The sequence below is a fragment of the Natator depressus genome, chromosome 9, assembly GCF_965152275.1.
Source record: "Natator depressus isolate rNatDep1 chromosome 9, rNatDep2.hap1, whole genome shotgun sequence".
Lineage (NCBI taxonomy): Eukaryota > Metazoa > Chordata > Testudines > Cheloniidae > Natator > Natator depressus.
The window spans coordinates 75,680,084-75,699,715 of record NC_134242.1 but is presented as its reverse complement, the minus strand read 5'-3'; the positions used below and the strand labels follow the sequence as shown (position 1 = coordinate 75,699,715).

Below are 19,632 nucleotides of genomic sequence, written 5' to 3'. Positions count from 1 at the left end.
TACCCACAGTTCCCACTGACTACAGCACCTCTGAAAATTTGGCCACTTGTTTAAATTTCTCAGTACAGATTTTTTTAAGGTGCTCAAATCTAAAAGATTTGGTCCAAGCCTTTTTTGCCATTTGGTTTTAGTTCTTCACAGCACTCTGAATTTCCTCCAAAATAATGTCTGCACAGTTTTTTCTGGCACTAAACCCACAGGGAATCAGTAGCAACGTTACCATAACATAATGAACGGTGGGAAAGCTGGAGCAAAAGAATGCAGATTTCATTCTGTATAATTAATGCACAGAAGGAGTTACATGTACTAGACTGTAATTTTAATCTATTTAAAATATTGCCATAAGATTCCAAGGTCCCAAACAGTCTGAAAATACTCAAATCTATGCTCCAATTTGATTTTAAATAAAACAGAAAATGATGCACTACTTTTTGTAAGTACCTCTATATTCTTAAATACTTTGCACTCAACTGAGCTCAGTCCAAAACCCAGTGAAGTCAATGGACAGTCTGCATCAGACCCAGAGTGCCTTTCATCACAGGATCTCAAAGCATTTACAAACATTAAATAATCTCAGAGGCAGGTATTATCCCCATTTTACAGACTGGGAAATTGAGGCATCCAGAGATTAAGTAAATTGCTCCAGATGTCTCAGCAAGTGAATGGCAGAGCTGGGCATGGAAAACAGAGCTCCTGATGCTTGGCCTCAAGCTCCAACCACTAAAGCATGTACTCTCAATTTAAAACAATGAAAGCATTTCAAATAAAAGATCATTGAAGAAAATGCTTTAACACTGTTTTTAATATCTGTTATTTATCAAGAGAAAGTATACAATCAGAGGATTATACATAACATTTCAAAGACCATACTTACTACAGGTTTACCAATGCTTAAGTGGAGATTGTACAACTCTTTGGATTCTGTGTCAGACTCTGAAAAGCCAAACGTAAAAGTTCATTACTGTTAAAAAAAATAAAAATAAAAAACAACCCCAAACCAGCAGATAAGAAATGATTATCTAAATGCAACCACAAGATGGAGTTAGCTTCACTAAGAGATTAACAAAAAGTATATATTATGTAAAGTTCATTTCCCATATTTGTTTTGGCTGTGTGACTTGCAGAACTGTCCAAAACTAACAGCGTTACACAAACCCCGTTTAGTACATCCTGCACAGTGTGAACAAAGGATACATTTCCCTAATCTGAGCATACCTTGGTTTACTTTGAACAAAAATCTTCATATAAAAAATAAAATGTTAAAAATTGACAATATGATTTTGTCTTGGCTGCAGTATGTGCTGGTGATATAGTTAATGCTGCATTTCCTTTGTAAACCAAAATTTCTCCATGGATATAAATTTGGAAGATGCGTTTGAGATTTTTAAATTACATAGTAAAAATACATACAGCAGAACACATTTCCACCCAGAGTTGTTCTAGTCAGTCATATGCTTGTGAAAAATATTTCATTTAAAACATTGTATTTAATCGAAGCCTGTACATTCAAGAGTTCAGGCTGAAATTGCACCCTTAAAGGAAAACTGAAATGTTTTCAAAAGATAAAAAACTAACAACTTTTTGCAAGGCCAAATCTTTAACAAAACATATGTTTAGACATACCAGTAAAAGTTAGTTGCTCCTTTACTTATCTGCTAAGACCCAAATTCTGAGATCTGTTTTACTCCACTATTGAAAGTGCTAAGTTTGTCAACTACAGCAGAAAAACAGACCTCTGAGTATTGCAATTTGAATCCTAATAGGTAAAGTCTTTCACTTCACCTTTAAAAAACCTGGGTATTTTTACGACAAGCCTACACATGCACATACATCCACATCCTTTAATGAACTGGGATCAAATAATTTACATTTCATTCCTTCCTTCAAACCAGTGTGATACACCGAGATACAGTAGTATCTCAAGTGCTCAGGCAGAAAGCTGTTTTTTCAGTTGCATAATTAATTTTTGAAAAATTATTGGCACTTAGTCCATCACTGTGCTCAAAGGAGTATTTGAAAGCATTTAAAGAGACTGAGTAATTTCATTTTAAAATGCTCTTTACTGCTCAGACTAAAACTTTTCAATTGAAATTTCATGAAGATTTATAATAACCGAGACTCACATGAAACATTAGAATGAGAGAGATTCCTGATGCTGTTATACACATTTATGGTACACCCCAACACGGAACACTGTTTTGAGATCTGGTAAAACTATCTCAGGAAAGATATGGCAGTAATAGAAGAAAGTTCAGTGAAGGAAGATAAAATAGAGGCACTTCCATATAAAAAAATGAAAAGAGTGAAACTGTTTAGTTTAGATGAGATGAGACAATATGGTAGAGGAATAAATCTATTGACCGGTATGCAAAAGATAAGTAAAACACTCACGTTTATCTTCTCTCATAATACAAGAGCAAGGGGACATTCAGTGAAATTGAAAGGCAACAAATGAGAAGAAACAACACTTTACACAATAAACAAGCTGTGAAACTGTCACAAGATGAAGGACAAGAGTTTAGCAGATTCCAAACGAGAATTAGAATTTATCTGCCTACTGGGAATATATCCACTTTTACAGAAAACACTTTTAAAAGTTAGGGAAAAAGAAATCCCCATGTTTCAAGGCACTAACAAACCAGTAGCTGGAGGGTTTGAATAAACTTTTTCTATGGGTAAGTCATTCCGTAAATGAACTATGCAGTTTTGAGTACCTTTCTCTGAAGTGTCTAGTATTGGTAGTATACCAGACTAGATGAGCCACTGGTCTGATCTAGTATGGCAGTTCCTATGTTGCTTTCAAAGGAGCAAGATTAATAACTGAGAAACAATACAGCCTATCATTAAACTAGCCCACAAATTAGAAGCTTGAAAACAGTCAAATACCCTGCAGAAGCAAGCACCCCTAAATAGTAGTAACAGGAATTTTCCAAATACATGGGTAAGAGATGCACATTCTAAATCAGCAATCATGGCAAGCAATAAAGAGTGAATTTCTCACAACACACTTCAAAAATTATGTAAATCAAATGGTTAATTTTTTTCAAACCCAGGTATAAACTCTGAAGGGATAGCTATAGCGAAAGTGATGAGAAAAAACATTAGGAAAAAAGTTTGAACTTGACGAGTTTGTTTCTTTGATGTATAAAGCCTGAAAGGATTTTTGTTTTCAAGCAAAAAATTATTTGCTTGGTTTATATTAGAAATTGAGATCTTGTCTGCTCTGGAAGACAATTATGATATATGGAAAACTAGCAAAAAATCATAGAATCATAGAATATCAGGGTTGGAAGGGACCTCAGGAGGTCATCTAGTCCAACCCCCTGCTCAAAGCAGGGCCAATCCCCCATTAAATCATCCCAGCCAGGGCTTTGTCAAGCCTGACCTTAAAAACGTCTAAGGAAGGAGATTCTACCACCTCCCTAGGTAACCCATTCCAGTGTTTCACCACCCTCTTGGTGAAAAAGTTTTTCCTAATATCCAACCTAAACCTCCCCCACTGCAACTTGAGACCATTGCTCCTTGTCCTGTCCTCTTCTACCACTGAGAATAGTCTAGAACCATCCTCTCTGGAACCACCTCTCAGGTAGTTGAAAGTAGCTATCAAATCCCCCCTCATTCTTCTCTTCTGCAGACTAAACAATCCCAGTTCCCTCAGCCTCTCCTCATAAGTCATGTGTTCCAGACCCCTAATCATTTTTGTTGCCCTTCGCTGGACTCTCTCCAATTTATCCACATCCTTCTTGTAGTGTGGGGCCCAAAACTGGACACAGTACTCCAGATGAGGCCTCATCAATGTCGAATAGAGGGGAACGATCACGTGTCTCGATCTGCTCGCTATGCCCCTACTTATACATCCCAAAATGCCATTGGCCTTCTTGGCAACAAGGGCACACTGCTGACTCATATCCAGCTTCTCGTCCACTGTCACCCCTAGGTCCTTTTCAGCAGAACTGCTGCCTAGCCATTCGGTCCCTAGTCTGTAGCGGTGCATTGGGTTCTTCCGTCCTAAGTGCAGGACCCTGCACTTATTGAACCTCATCAGATTTCTTTTGGCCCAATCCTCCAATTTGTCTAGGTCCCTCTGTATCCTATCCCTGCCCTCCAGCGTATCTACCACTCCTCCCAGTTTAGTATCATCCGCAAATTTGCTGAGGGTGCAATCCACACCATCCTCCAGATCATTTATGAAGATATTGAACAAAACCGGCCCCAGGACCGACCCCTGGGGCACTCCACTTGACACCGCCTGCCAACTAGACATGGAGCCATTGATCACTACCCGTTGAGCCCGACAATCTAGCCAACTTTCTACCCACCTTATAGTGCATTCATCCAGCCCATACTACTTTAACTTGCTGACAAGAATACTGTGGGAGATAGTGTCAAAAGCTTTGCTAAAGTCAAGAAACAATACATCCACTGCTTTCCCTTCATCCACAGAACCAGTAATCTCATCATATCAGTCTCTCTCAAAGTTGAGCAACTGACAAAACAGATTTTTACTCAGAGGTGCATAAACTGTTTAATACCACTTGAATTTCAATGACTAACTGAAATTTTGGAGAAAGGATCTTTGTGCAAGATTCAACACCTTCCACTTCAATTAAGTAATTTGAGGTTATAATAAACATGCTTCCAGATTCTCCCAAGAGGTACTCCAGCGAAAAAACCAGGGAACACCAGACTTGACATTCCCAATATCTCTAAGCTAAAAAAAAAAAAACCAGCTAAAACAATTGAAAACATTTCAGGCCTTCTCTATAAATCCTAAAAAGGCAAAGAAATTTAAATTTTTATTTTATTTTTTAAGTAACTGCAAGAGACCTTACTCCTGGGGGAATTCTGCACCAAAAAATTAAAGATTCTGCATATTTTATTTGTCAAAACAACAATATAATCACGCCAGTTTCAATTATTTTGATAAATTTATTTCAAAATACCATCAGCAAGTACGTCTGTAATGATACAGACGCCAACAAAAAGATTCAGGAATTATTAATTTTTTTTGACAAACAGATTTCTTACTAGACATTTTGATACAGAACTCTGAGTAATAATTCATTAAAACTACAATACAGAAATGTATTTCTTGCACCCCTCAGAAGTGGAGGGGGAGTCAGGGGTAATGGAGAAACTGAGGGAGAGGGAATAATTGTTGGGCAGGAGCCTGTGTATGAACTAGGAGTTCTGTTGGGTGGGGGTGGGAAAAGTATGGAACAGGGTTTTTTGGAGGGGGGGAGGAGGAGGAGGAGAAGGGGAAGGGAGGGAGGGATTGTTAGGGAGCCACCCCCATGCAGACCTTGGCTGACCTCTAGTCTCTCCCATTCAGTCAGGCACATCTGCCCCATACCTGTGTGTCCCTGCACTCCTCCCCTCCATCCCTGCTCAGCCACCTCTCCTCCCCCGTTCCCATGTGTCCCTGCACCTCACTTTTTCCCAGACTCTGCACTACCATTCAGCCACCCTCCTTCCCCGTTCCCATGTGTCCCTGCACCCCCATTCCCATTCAGCCACTGGCTCACCCCACTAGCTCTGTGCCCCTGCCCCATTATGTCCCTCTTACTAACCTCTCTGAACCCCAGACTCCTTGACTTCCCAGCAGCCCTGTGTGCCCTACTCTGTCCTCTCATATCCCATGCCTCCTCACCTGGCCCTGCGAGCAGGGAACTGTGAGGAAGACAGCCTCTCCCCTGCCCTCTGTTTGGCACCACAGCAACCCCTGGTGGGTGAAAGGTGTAATTGCAGTGCCTTCCTGACAATGTATTCTCTTTGGGGGGAAAAAAAATTCTGCGGGGGACATGAATTCTGTGCATGTGCAGTGGCACAAAATTCCCCCCCAGCCCCCAGGAGTAAGACCTGTAAGATACTTTAGGTATTTCTATCAAAAAACCTACATGACAAAAGTGACAAGCTATTACTTACCTCCCATCTCTGAATCTGCTGGTGGGCTTGCTCTTGTTTTTCCTATTTGTTTTTGCTTTATTACCCCGCATGCTGCTTGCTGTCCCTTTCCATTTCCATATCCATTCTGAACATTTGTACTGGAAGAATTGTGAACTTTATGCGGTGAAGAAGGAGGGCTGTTAAGTTTATTATTAGTATGACCACTAGCTTGTCTCTCCTTAAGTCTTTTCTTCAGATGTTCTTGCATTTTGACAGTCCTTTCATCTCGCTGAATAAAATTTGTCCTTCCATGGGAACGAGATTCTAAAAAACAACATTTGTATGTTTTATTATTCAGTAGAATTTGCTTAGCTGGCAATTGAGAAACACTCCAGAAGTTAGAAAAGTAACTGCAACATAGCCAGGAGTTGAAAAACCTTGCCAATTCAAAGTAAGTGTAAAGTGCAATGCTATCTGAGTCTGTAGGACAGATCTGGTGCTGCTCATAGCTGTGACAAACCGCACTCAAGTGAAGACCAAAGTCTTGACAATTTTCACACCGTTACTCAGATGGGTGTGGGCACCAGTGGAACAGGTAAGAATTTCATGCTGCTGATTGGCAGGGGCTTCCTGTAGTTCCAGGCAATACACTCAGAATTTTAGCATCAATGGTGTCTAAATAAGAGAGAGAGGTAGCGGTAAAAGTAGACAGCTCCAAGTTTATTTTTGTTTTATACTACAGTAGAACCTCAGAGTTATGAACACCTCAGGAATGGAGGTAGTTTGTAACTCTGAAATGTTCGCAACTCTGAACAAAATGTTATGGTTGTTCTGTCAAAAGTTCATATCTGAACACTGACTTAATACAGCTTTGAAACTTTACTAGGCTGAAGAAAAATGCTGCTTTCCCTTTATTTTTTTGGTAGTTTACATTTAACACAATACTGTACTGTATTTGCATTTTGGGGGTCTCTGCTGCTGCCTAATTCTGTATTTCTGGTTCCAAATGAAGCGTGTGGTTGACTGGCAAGTTCGTAACTTTGGTGTTCATAATTGAGGTTCTACTGTATTGCTAATTTTGCTCTTATTTGTTTTAAATGTAGCCCTTGCCTTTAATTTATGCCCATTTCCTTTTTTTTTGTTGTATTTAATCCATACCCAGTGAGTTAGTTCTGAACTGTAACTTTTACTATTTTTAAATCCTCTCATTAGCTCTTTTTAAAACTTTTCCTATTTTCTGTTTTTAGTCCTTCATATTCTCAATAGTTAAATCTTTCCTTTTTGCTAGTCTTTACCTAATATCCCCCACCTCCAAAACTATGCCTCTTGATTAGAGCTGTCCTCCTTTCTATGACATAGCAGTGCAAACAGCAGAAGTAACATTTTCAAGATTGTTTAAGAATCCTAAGGGACCCTTAATCATTTTGGAAAATCAGATTTAAGTGCTTTTTAAAATTTTCCCTAAGCTTTTCTCCCCAAGAAGTTGCCACCATTACTATCATTGATCAAGCTCCCCACACAGTATGACAGTGGGTACTCTTGCATAGCCCCATCTTGTTAAATATCCTCTTTTCTATTATTGCTCATAAAAAGGAGAACTATGTAGGCCTGCTATGTTACAAAAGGTTATGTCAGTAGGCTCTTTAACTGAGAGTGTTCACATATGTATAGCTACTCCTGCCACCCTCAACCTGGAGGACCAGTTGTGTGCGCCAAGGTTTGTGTTTTTTTAAATTTAAGCCACACCTGACTTTGTTAGAAAAAACAAACCCTGAATAAAATCTCCCCATAAGATAAAAGCAGTTGAAAATTTCCTAAAACTTCCCAAAAAATTCACCTTTGGGTTGAGACCAAGTATGAAGAGTATCAACATCAGCAGAAACTTTTTCAGAAAGTTAAAAGCAATTTCTAAAATGGGATCATTATTCAATCTGCACTGCAAAGACTAAGATTTAAAGATATTAAATCTAAAATATAAGGTATTAGAAAAATTCTAAGGTAAGTAAAATTTCTACATTTCTACTATATCCACCCGAAAGACCGAATTAAAATAAATTTAGTTTACTCTATGAGCCTGCACATCGATCACCTTTCATTTGAGGATTTCCAAACACTTTAATGAATTTAGGCATACAACATCCCTCTAAGGCAAATATTTCCCCCACTTACAAATAGAGAAACTAAGATTTGAAGAGGCTACGGCCCGCACCCACAAAGCTTGAGTTAGGCACCTAGGTTCCCTATACTATGAAGGGGGAAGAGACAGGCACCTAAGAATGGGATCCACAAAAGCCAGCACGCTAGACAGAGAGTAACCTAAGCTAGTCATTCAGAAATTCTTACCAAGAGGGATGTTTCTTAAGTACTGCCCTCCCATGGAGTTCAGTACCTTTAGCCTAGGCTGCAGGGAGACGCCTACCTCTCCTTACAAACCACAGCCGGGAACCCTTGTCCTGGAGCCAGACCGCTTAGGCTCCTGCCTCACACAAAATGGCAAGGTGGGGAGGGCCCCCCCGCTTATAACCCAAGGGTTAGGTTACTCACCTGGGATGTGGGAGACCCCAGTTCAATTATCCCTTCTGCCTGATGAGAAGGGATCTCCCACCTGTCAAGTCAGTGCCCTAACCACTGGACTATAGAGTGATTCTCTTGCTGTATCTGGCCCAATTTGATTTTAATTAAATTGGAACGGCTTTAACATTAGAATATCCCATAATCTCTCAAAATATCGCCAGCCATTGTGTGTGGAGTTAGGTCAGAGCACCCCTACTGGATCAGTCCTCCAGGCCTTACTTCTCTCTCCCTGGTTTAAGGATTGCTCTAGGACTTCGGTATGAGGCAGGCATCTGGATGCCTGCCTGAGGCAGCAGTGTGCTTGCCCAGAGGCAAAAAGTTAGGTAACCAGGGAACTTCTACAGTGAAAATGTAGGTTCTGAGTTTGGGCACCTACAGGGCTAGGTGACAACTGAGTGAGGGTTTTGTACATTGCATTGGTGCCTAAATCCCTTTGTGGTTCTAGCTCTAAGTGACTTATCCAAGGTCACACAGTAAGTCTGACAGAGTGGCAAACAGAATGCAGGTTTCTTCACTTCTAGACCTGGTGCCTTAACCAGGAGACTATGACCCTTTGTCAGTTAAAGCACAATATTAGCAAGTCTTACCTTGTTCTTGATAAACATGTGCTGGTGGAGGAGGCTGGTGAATGAACTGCGGTGGTATTTCTCCTGTCCCTGGAACTGGAGAGTACACTGGATGAGGTGGGTGGGGAAGCAAAGCAGGGTGAGGATGCATGTAATGTGGCACATGTGGTGGAGGGGGATGCATGGAAGGATGGAATTCAGACGAATGTGGTAATACCACCACCTTACGAACTCCATTTTCTTCTACCATCTGTGATGCAATGAAAAATACAGAAAAAGTCAGTAAAAATAATTTTGTATAATCTACATTCCTTAATGTTTAAGATTAGATTCCATCTTAAAATAATTGATATTCATAACCAGATACTGACCTGTATTGCTTTGGGAGAAAAATCCCCACTGTGATGGACCTCAATAAATTCAAACTCTTCTGCAAGAAATCCCAAATTTCTGAGCATGCCCATTTAAAAAAAAAAAACTGGCAGAAATGTAAGTAACCCAGAAAATATCCATAACATATTCCTGGTTACAAGTAAACTTGAACTGACCATAAATGCCACCCCTACCTCTTTCAACAAAAAGAACAGGAGTACTTGTGGCACCTTAGAGAGACTAACAAATTTATCAGAGTATAAGCTTTCGTGGGCTACAGCCCACTTCATCAGATGCTTAGAATGGAACATATAGTAAGATACACACACACACACAGAAGGTGGAAGTTGCCATACAAACTGTAAGTGGCTAATTAAGATGAACTATTATCAGTAGGAGAAAAAAACCAAACTTTTGTAGTGATAATCAAGATGGCCCATTTAGATAGTTGACAAGAAGGTGTGAGGATACTTAACATGGGGAAATAGATGTCAAAAGTGACATATGACCGGCCTTAGGTCTTGTCTAGACTAGGGATAAAGAGATGTGACAGCACTTTAGCTAATATAAACTAACGGAGTAGACAATGCATCATATACTTTAACATGTCCTAATCTGATTGAATTGAAATCTTGGCTCCCTTTAGGCTCTAATTTGATTGTCTTAGCACATGCTGAAATATATATACTGCCTTGCCTATGCCAGACTTAAAATGTGCACGTGTTAGTTAACACACCTTTAAATGCTAATTCAGGCAAGAATTTAGGATGAAACAAAGGTTTTAGGCAAGCACATATATAAGCAGGAACATAAAGAAGGACTCAAAGAACTACATCAGACAATTAGGACCAACTGTGAAACAATAAGCAATGCCCTATCCTGCTGGATCTTCAGGCCATCTGCCAGAGGCAAGCATAGGCTAAAATTTGGGATTTATCCACAGGGAAAGATCCTAGCTGATAACGGATGCAGAACACCTATAGCCTTCTTGTGGTATCTGGAAGTAAATGAATCCAATATCTCTTAGGCTCCAGGGAAATGTTATCCAAGGGACTAAACTTTTCAGTATCCACTCTTCTGGTTGGTCCAAAGGCCTCTGAAATTATTACTGTCACATGAATTGTGTTGGTAGTAAAGTTGTTTTCCCACCATCAAAAAACAAGATATCACTGATTCTAGATTAAGACTGCATCTAGTCAGAAGTTAAAGAGATAATGAGGTGGATCTCCTGAAACCCCATTCAAGTCAAAGAACAATCAACTACCTTCCTTTTCCCTCTTCCCCACCCCCTCACGAAGAGCTTCACTAGCTGCTGAGTGACATAACAGAAGAGACACTAGATGACAGAATATATGTTCTGATGAAAGAGGCAAAACAGGTACTTGAGAAGTAACCAGAATTCAGTAGAATAAGCAGAGGACTTAAACTGGTTTAAAATTAGATTTGTCTGTAACCGGATCCCCTCTGACTGCCACCTCCAATCATAGTGTTACATCAAAAATGTAGGTTACAAAACACTGGTGCTATAAAATAATGATAATATATTAATTATCAATGGACTCAAGGAGAAAAGCCCACACTAGACTTACACTGGCAAAGACAAAATTGAGACATTAACTGATTTGCTTCTTATATACAGTCCTCAAAGTAAATCATACAAAATTAACACTGCTTTTAAACCACCAATAATTTCTAACTAAACCATGTTACTAAAAATATATAACACTCATGTACTTGTAGACATTTGCACATTACATATTAACCTACAGAAATCAACGTACTAGTCTGTAAACCTCTCTCAAATTCTAAGCCCTGTACAAAATTAAATTAAGTTGCTCCTGTTAACACCTAATGCATGAGAAGGAATTAAACACATCAGCAATATTATTGTATAAAAAGTTTTACAGTTCACAGTTAAAGCAGTTTCACAGAAGAGGACAGTACGTTTTATCCTGCTAGTTCTATCAAGATCCTCTACTAGAAGAGCTGGCTATTAGAAGTCATCACAGCATTTCATAGTTTGCAAAGCAGAAATTGTGGCTGTAGATTTGTTACTTATACCAAAAATATTTTGAAAGGCTCCTCAATAAAAGATAAAGCAAACTGACCAAGTAAAAGAAAAGTATTTTTTCAAGAGAACGAGAATGTGTCAACTCATGGATTATTACGACAAAAATCTGCTGTGATGTGACCTCTAAATCAGTTGTAATTATACTGCCATTTGACTATTAGGATTTTTTGGAAAAAAATATAGATTACCTTCTTCAATTTAAAAGAACATAATGAAAAAACTTGTCATTTGTGTATTGAATGTTTGTTTTAAAATATGAGTGAATTTCTCTCTAAAAATAAGTTTTCTACATCAAATGAACAAAGTATATTCACTAAAGGTAGATAAATCTAAAAGTAATGGCAAAGTTTCATGGATCTATTGAACTTAATTAGGAAAACACTCACAGTTTGACAAAGGAGATTAATGAATACAATAAGGGTTTCAGCTACAATTTTATAGTTTGGTATTGGTACAAGTCAAGGCCCATTATTCCATTCTACTAATGTAGAGACCAACATTACCACCATTTGTTTACTTCTGTACATCTTTCAGAACTGCAAGGTGAGTCCTCATCTTTACTGGGCTGAGAAAAAGATTAGAAACCCCAAATTTTGTTTCAAAAACTTGGTTTCTACCATTATTTAGGCCTTCCACGGTGGTCACCCAAATCAGTTGAGCTGGACAGTATTTAAATACCATTTCCACAATATTCCCACTCCACTAGGGTCAAGGCATAAGTTCTCTATAGCCTAGGAGCTGTTTATCTCAGATATTACTTTTTGGTCCAAATATACTAATTTCATGAGACTAAACAAGGAGTTTTAGTTCTGAAAGATTTAGAATAATCAACATTCACCAGATTTTTTTTTTTTTTTTTAAATCACCATCAGTAAAGTTTTGGGTCGCAGCAAACAGAATCCCCTTTACATCTGATAATTTTTTCTTTACTATTGTTCCAAGATAACTATAATTGAAAACAAGTAATCTTTTTTTCCAGTTTATTCACGCTGTGTATTTGCCAGTGCTTTATGTAGTAATATGCACAGTTAGTCCCATGCACCAACATCACTTATGAAGTGATCTGGGGGAGCTAAAAATACATTTCCCCTCCAAGTCTTGCAAGAGGGTCTTCTGCTGTAAAAGCATAAGCAAACTGAAACTAAAGAGGCATTAGGCAGGTGTGTGCACAGACACAATGGGAAGGGGGACCTGAGCATGCAGGTTGATGGGTTCTCAAGGCTTGCTCAGAAAAACTCTCATGCATCCCTGGGTAGCTGAAAAAAAGACGGTTTACTCACCTTTGTAACTGTTGTTCTTCAAGATGTGTTGCTCATATCCATTCCAATTAGGTGTGCGCGCGCGCCATGTGCACGGCCGTCTGAGGATTTTTACCCTAGCAACACCCCTTGGGTCAGCTATGGAGCCCCCTGGAGTGGCGCCTTCATGGCACTAGATATATACCCCAGCCGACCGAGTGCCCCCTTAGTTCCTTTTTGCCGGCTACTCCGACAGAGGGGAAAGAGGGCAGGTTTGGAATGGATATGAGCAACACATCTCAAAGAACAACAGTTACAAAGGTGAGTAACCGTCTTTTCTTCTTTGAGTGCTTGCTCATATCGATTCCAATTAGGTGACTCTCAAGCCTTACCTAGGCGGTGGGGTCGGAGTGAAGTACTGTGGATTGTAGGACCACTCTACCAAATGCCTCATCGTCTCTGGCTTGTCGGACAATGGCATAGTGAGAGGTAAAAGTATGTACTGAAGACCAAGTAGCGGCTCTGCAGATCTCCTGGATTGGGACCTGGGCCAGGAAAGCCACCGATGGGGATTGGGCCCTTGTAGAGTGAGCGGTGGGGTTGGAACACCGGCCAGATCATAGCAAGCACGGATACAGGAAATGATCCAAAGAGGAGATCTGCTGGAATGAGACCAGGAGGCCCTTTATCTATTCCACCACCGCGACGAAGAACTGGGTCATTTTCCTGAACAGCTTTGTATGCTCAATGTAGAAGGCCAGGGCCCTACGAAAATTTAGGGAAGGTAGCCGTTGTTCCTGACGAGTAGCGTGCAGTTTTGGGTAAAAGCCAGGAGGAAAATGTCCTGGTTGATATGAAACGTCGATACCACCTTGGGAAGAAAGGCCGGGTGAGGCTGTAGCTGCACCTTGTCCTCATGGAAGATCGTGTATGGTGGTTCCGAGGTAAGAGCTTTGAGCTTGGATACATGCCTTGCTGACGCGATAGTGACGAGGAAAGCCATTTTCCAAGAGAGGCATAGGAGGGAACAGGTGGCCAACGGCTCAAACGGGGCCCCGATAAGCCTGGAAAGGACCAGGTTCAAGTCCCACATGGGGACTGGCTGTCGTACCTGTGGGTACAGACAGTCCAGGCCCTTAAGGAACCTGCTGACCAGGGGGTTGGCACAGACAGATCAGCCATTCGCTCCTGGGTGGAAAGCCGAAATGGCCGCCAGGTGAACCCTGATGGATGATATCACCAGGCCCTGCAGTTTCAGGCTCAGGAGATTGTCCAAAATGAGAGGCACGGACGCCTGGGTGGGGAGGGCGTGCTGCGGTGAGTGCACCAGCATGAGAATTGCTTCCATTTAGCCGTACATGTGGCCTGAGTAGAAGGTTTCCTGCTACCCAACAAAACCTGCTGTACCAAATGAGAACAGAGGTTGAGGGATCGTAGGTCGGGGTGACAGAGGCTGCCATGATCCTGAGTGATTAGATCAGGAAAAAGAGGCAGCGGAACTGGGGCGTCCACCAAGATCTCCAAAAGCGTGGTGTACCAATGCTGTCTGGGCCACGCCGGGGCAACCAGAATCAGTCTTGATCTGTCCCTGCGCACCTTCAGCAGGACCCTGTGTACAAGGGGAAATGGCGGGAAGGCGTAAAACAACCTGCTCATCCACGAGAGTAGGAAGGTGTCTGAGAAAGAGTCTGGGGAGTGGCCCTGGAGGGAGCGATGCAAACAGGTCGACCTGGGGAAACCCCCACTTTAGGAAGACTGACTGGATGACATCGGGACGGAGCGACCACTCGTGGGATTGGAAGGACCTGCTGAGGTGGTCCGCCAACGTATTCTGGACCCCTGGGAGAAACGATGCCACCAGCTGAATAGAATGGGCTATGCAGAATTCCCACAGTCAAATGGCCTCTTCACAGACGGGGGGAGGAACAAGCCCCCCCTTGCTTGTTGATATAGAACATGGCCGTGGTGTTGTCTGTGAGGACTGCCACACAACGACCATGCAACCGCTCCTGGAGGGCTTGGCACGCAAGATGCACCACCATCAGCTCCCGAACGTTGATATGGAGAGAGAGATCGGATGGGGCCCATAGACCTTGCATCTGGATGTCCCCAAGGTGGGTGCCCCATCCAGGGGCTGACGCATCCGTGACAAGGGACAAGGAAGGCTGAGGGGTTTGGAAGGGGACTCCTCCACATACTGCCCTTGGGTCTAGCCACCACTGGAGGGAGGCCAGGACCCCCTCCGGAACAGTGACCACCATATTCAGGCGGACTCGACCTGGGCGGTAGGTAGACTGATGCCATCCAGGCTTGAAGAGAGCGGAGCCGTAGTCTGGCATGTCTGGTCATGTATGTGCAGGAAGCCATGAGTCCTAGAAGACTCAAGCACATTCTTGCCGTCGAGGTTGGGAAGCTTTGAAGGCTCCTGATAAGGCCTGACAAGGCTTGGAAGCGAGCATCCGGAAGGAGGGATCGAGCCGGCATGGAATCTAGGACCGCCCCGATAAATTCTATCACCTGGGTCGGCTCTAGCATTGACTTCACCACATCGAAAAGGAGGCCTAACCGTTGAAATGTGTCTGCGACGAATTGAAGGTGAGCCTTCACCTGCTCTTTGGTGCGCCCTCAGATGAGCCAGTCGTTGAGATACAGGTATACCTGTATCCGTCATCGATGAAGGAAGGCTGCCACTACCGCCATACATTTAGTGAACACCCGGGGGGCCTTAGAGAGGCCGAAGGGAAGGATAGTGAACTGATAATGTTCGCGGTTGACAACAAAATGGAAGAAGCGTCTGTGAGCTGGATGAATTGTGATGTGGAAATATGTGTCCTTCATGTTGGGGCGGCATACCAGTCTCCAGGGCAGGTATAATGATGCCCAAGCAGACCATGCAGAACTTCAACTTTACCATGAATTTGTTGGAGTCCGTACAAGTCCAGGATAGGCCGAAGCCCGCCCTTTGCCTTGGGGATTAGGAAGTAACAGGAGTAGAACCCCCACCCCTTAGCTCCCTTGGAAACTCCTCCATCGCCCCCATGGCAGGGAGCAACTGCACCTCCTGGATAAGGAGTTGCTCATGAGAGGGGTCCCTGAAGAGGGACGGGGAGGGAGGGTGGAGAGAACGAAAATTGGAGAGAGTATCCCCTTTCCATTGTGCAAAGAACCCAACGGTCCATGGTTATGAGGGACCAGGCACGGTGGAAATGGGATAAACGATTCAAGAATGGGGTAGGATTCTGAGTGAGGTCCAGTACACCATCCTCGGGCGTCCCTTCAGAAGAAGTTTTGTTTGGGACCCGCCGAGGGCTTGGAAGGACCTTGGGCCTGGCTGGATTGGTGGTTGGAGGGATTTCTCCTGCCACCGCGCCCATCTCCTATAGAAGTCCTGCCTTGGCCGAGGAGGAGGGTAGGAGCGTTGAGGCTGCGGTTTAAATGGTTTCCGCAGGGTAGATGGTGCGTGCATCCCCAGCGAACGCATAATGGCCCTAAAGTCTTTGAAGCCCCGAGTCTGTCTTGTCTGAGAACAGGCCCCCTCCATCAAAGGGAAAATCCTGCAAAGTTTGCTGAAGCTCTGGTGGAAAGACAGAAGCTTGCAGCCAAGAAATGCGCCTCATTGCTATCCCTGAAGAGAAGGTCTGAGCAGCAGAGTCCACAGTGTCCAATGCGGCCTGCAAAGTGGTTCGCGCAACCATTTTGCCCTCCTCTACCAGAGCCCCAAACTCTTCTCTGGACTCTGGAGGAACCAGTCCCTTGAACTTCATCATGGAGTTCCAAGAGTTAAAATTGTATCGGCTCAGGAGAGCCTGCTGGTTTGCAATCCAGAGCTGGAGCCCCCCTAAGGAGTAGACTTTGCGCCCAAATAAATCGAGGCGCTTGGCCTCTTTCAATTTAGGTGTCAGGGCTTGCTGACCATGATGCTCCTTCTCATTCACTGAGGCCACCACCAGTGAACAGGGCTGTGGGTGAGCGTAGAGATAATCATACCCCTTGGAGGGAATGAAACACTTCCGCTCCTCCCCCTTAGCACCTCCTCTGCTTGCAGGTTCATGTTCTGCGCCACCCTGCGCAAGAGTTCCTGGTGGGCACAGAGGTCTATCAGGGGTGGGACCCGATACAGCAGTCCCCACCACAGTCTCATCGGGCGAAGATGAGGATGCCGCCACAGGAGGGAGAGGATCATCCAGGGCCTCTTGCTGAGCTGTGTCCCGCTGCTCCGGTCCCGCGACCTCCGTGTTCGGGCCAGGAGCTGGAGTTGAAGGAAGAGGAGCTGGCGCCTGTAAGGACGACGCCACCATCTCCATGCCTCCGGGAGCAGGATGGCTGGAAGAAGCCTCAGGCACTTGCGACTCAGACAGGGCCGAGCGAGAAGCGCCAGAGGGAGCACCCTGGGCCTGGTGGTACACCCAGGGTGTCCAAAAGGGCCACTGGGTGGACCCTTGAGCAGGCCCCTGTTCTTGTGCTTGCCACTGATCCGCTCCGAGCCCAGGCGGCCGTGATCCGAATGGTGGGGGTCTGAGAAGCGTGACCCTGCCTCAGACCTTGATGAGTGAGAGGCGGAAAGCGATGGCCATGGTGGTGCTGAGTGGGTCTGCGCTGAATCACATCGACGAGACAAAGTTGATCGGTACTGCAAAGCTAGAGATTGGTGCCAAGATGGAGAAGAACAGTGCCGTGATGCTGGGGAGCGGTGTCTGGACCTAGATCAGTGCCGGGACCTGGACCGGCGCCTGGATCTGGACCTGGGTCTCAACGATGATGACCGGCGTCTACTCCTGGATGGCGACCGGAGCAGTGTCAAGACCAGTGCCAGAGTGGTGCCGCGAGTACAACTGCCGCCACGATGGAGAGCGGTGCCGGGACTGGGAATGGTGCTAAGGCTCAACCGACAGTGCCAGCGGGTGAATAAGAGTCAGCTTGCCCCTACATGGTGCCACGCGGACAGGTGGCAGTGCCTCGGTCTGTTGAGGGGATGACGATACAGTCAAGGCAATCAGATCCTTTGCTGCCGCAAAGGTATCTGGTGTAGATGGCAACTGGACCTCAACCACGCTGCGAGTTGGGGAGTCCAGACACACCGGACTCAACAGCTCCATCCTCGGTGCCGGAGTCAACAGTGCCGAGGCCGTCCCGTGTCCCCAGGCACTCTGCTGCGGGACAAAGTTCTGGATCCGGAAAGGGTGGTGACTGCTGAGGTGGGCCAGCCTTTTCTGGCTTCCAGTGCCGCTTCTGACCAGGTGAGTGAGAGCAGTGCCGGACTGAAGCTGTTGGTGTGGTGCCGCAGCGGTACCATTCCTGTAGCTGAAGCTGGGGCGCTGCGTACTGAAGCGGTTGGCTCTGGGTCTTGCTGCGCTGCTGGAGGCTGAGGACTTAAGAGTCGCCTCCATAAGGAGCTGTCTCAAATGAAAGTCCCACTCCTCCTTAGTCCGGGGACGAAAGCTGTTGCAAATCCTGCACTTCTCCGCCTGGTGAGATGCCTGAAGTGTCTGGGGGAAAGAGTTGTGGGGGTCACCCGTTGGCATGGGCCTGGAGCAGGATCTGCAGCGCTTAAAGCCCGGAGCTTTGGGCATGAGCCCAATCAAGTACGGTGAGGAGGGGAAACCCCCTTTTTCTCCCCACTAATACAAACTACTATACTAGAACTAGAACTACAACTATTAATCTATAGCAACAACATAACAACAAACTATGAACAAACTGTAGGGTGAACACTAGGGAGAGTGGAGAGTAGCAAAGCCAAGCTCCACAGTTCCAACGACTGTCATTGGTGGTAAGAAGGAACTGAGGGGGCACTGGGTTGGCTGGGGTATGTATCCAGTGCCATGAAGTTGCCACTCCAAGGTACTCCACAGCCGACCCACTGGGTGTTGCTAGGGTAAAAATTCTCCGATGGCCGAGCACACAGCGCGCACACACCTAATTGGAATCGATATGAGCAAGCACTCGAAGAACCAAACCTCCTCCTTTTAAAAATGCCTTTGAAAAATATTTCCAGACATGCTATTCAAAGAAAAATTTGATTTTTGAAATTAGTCAGTCTGAAAATAAAAATAAAAATAAAAAAATCATGTCCATTTGAATAGCTTTGGTGTTACTTCAAATATTGCAGGCAGTTCTGATCTCCACAGTTTAGGAAGAACACAGAAAAAGTGTAAGATAGAAGGCCTAAAAGAGGAAAAAAAGATAAAGCAAAAGGAGGAGTAAAGACTCCTGCTACTTTCTTACTAAGTACTCTTGCACAAATCACTAGCATTTTCTCTCAGCTTACACTTCAGCAAAAAGAATAAAATATTTAACTATTACACTGAAGTGTTAAGAGGATAAATGTTGATAAAGAGAAAGACTTTGAAATCCTTTGAGAGGTACTATAAAAGTGCAGAAGACATAACCTGAGGAAAGATCTACGGAGTATTTACATTGGCCAGGAAAAGACGAAAAACAAACACACAAGGATGAGAGGATGACATCACAGACTGATATAAAAGAAGAAAGTATGGGAGACAGAAGTCTCATTTATCTGCACTATGGTTAGCTCAAGTTTAAATACAGTGCTGCAAACAACGTGCTTCAGCTATATTCCAGAGGGATCCCCTCAAGGAAAAGCAGACCATGCTTATTAAGTCTTTTGACTCTGTCATCTAGTGCCTATTGTGATTGTTTACATCACCTGGACATCTATTACCACCGAGAACTAGGACTAAAGCAGACTCATGGCATGGGGACAAATAGGCCAACTAAAAGATAACCTCCTCATAACAATGCTCAGATCCCATATTGCCATCATTCTACACGGTTGCAGCTTTTGTCACAGTCAGTCACAAGGTACTACTGACCTGCTTACATCACATAGCTGAACTAGACAATTGCAGTACAATTGCTTTGATAATTCCTTTCCAGACCCAAAGAACTGATGGGAAACTACTTG

At 43.8% G+C, this 19,632-nt stretch overlaps 1 protein-coding gene across 3 annotated transcripts in view; it reads right to left on the bottom strand.

Annotated features, from left to right (window-relative positions):
- LOC141994255 (fibronectin type-III domain-containing protein 3A-like) overlaps positions 1-19,632 on the bottom strand; it is an 86,892-nt gene that overhangs the window by 28,727 nt on the left and 38,533 nt on the right. For all 3 annotated transcript variants that reach the window (XM_074964481.1, XM_074964482.1, XM_074964483.1), the window contains exons 5-7: positions 9,048-9,276; positions 5,926-6,210; positions 875-933 (exon numbers count right to left, since the gene is read on the bottom strand). In XM_074964481.1, the coding sequence (XP_074820582.1) occupies positions 875-933; positions 5,926-6,210; positions 9,048-9,276 (573 nt within the window). The remainder of the gene's footprint in view (positions 1-874; positions 934-5,925; positions 6,211-9,047; positions 9,277-19,632) is intronic.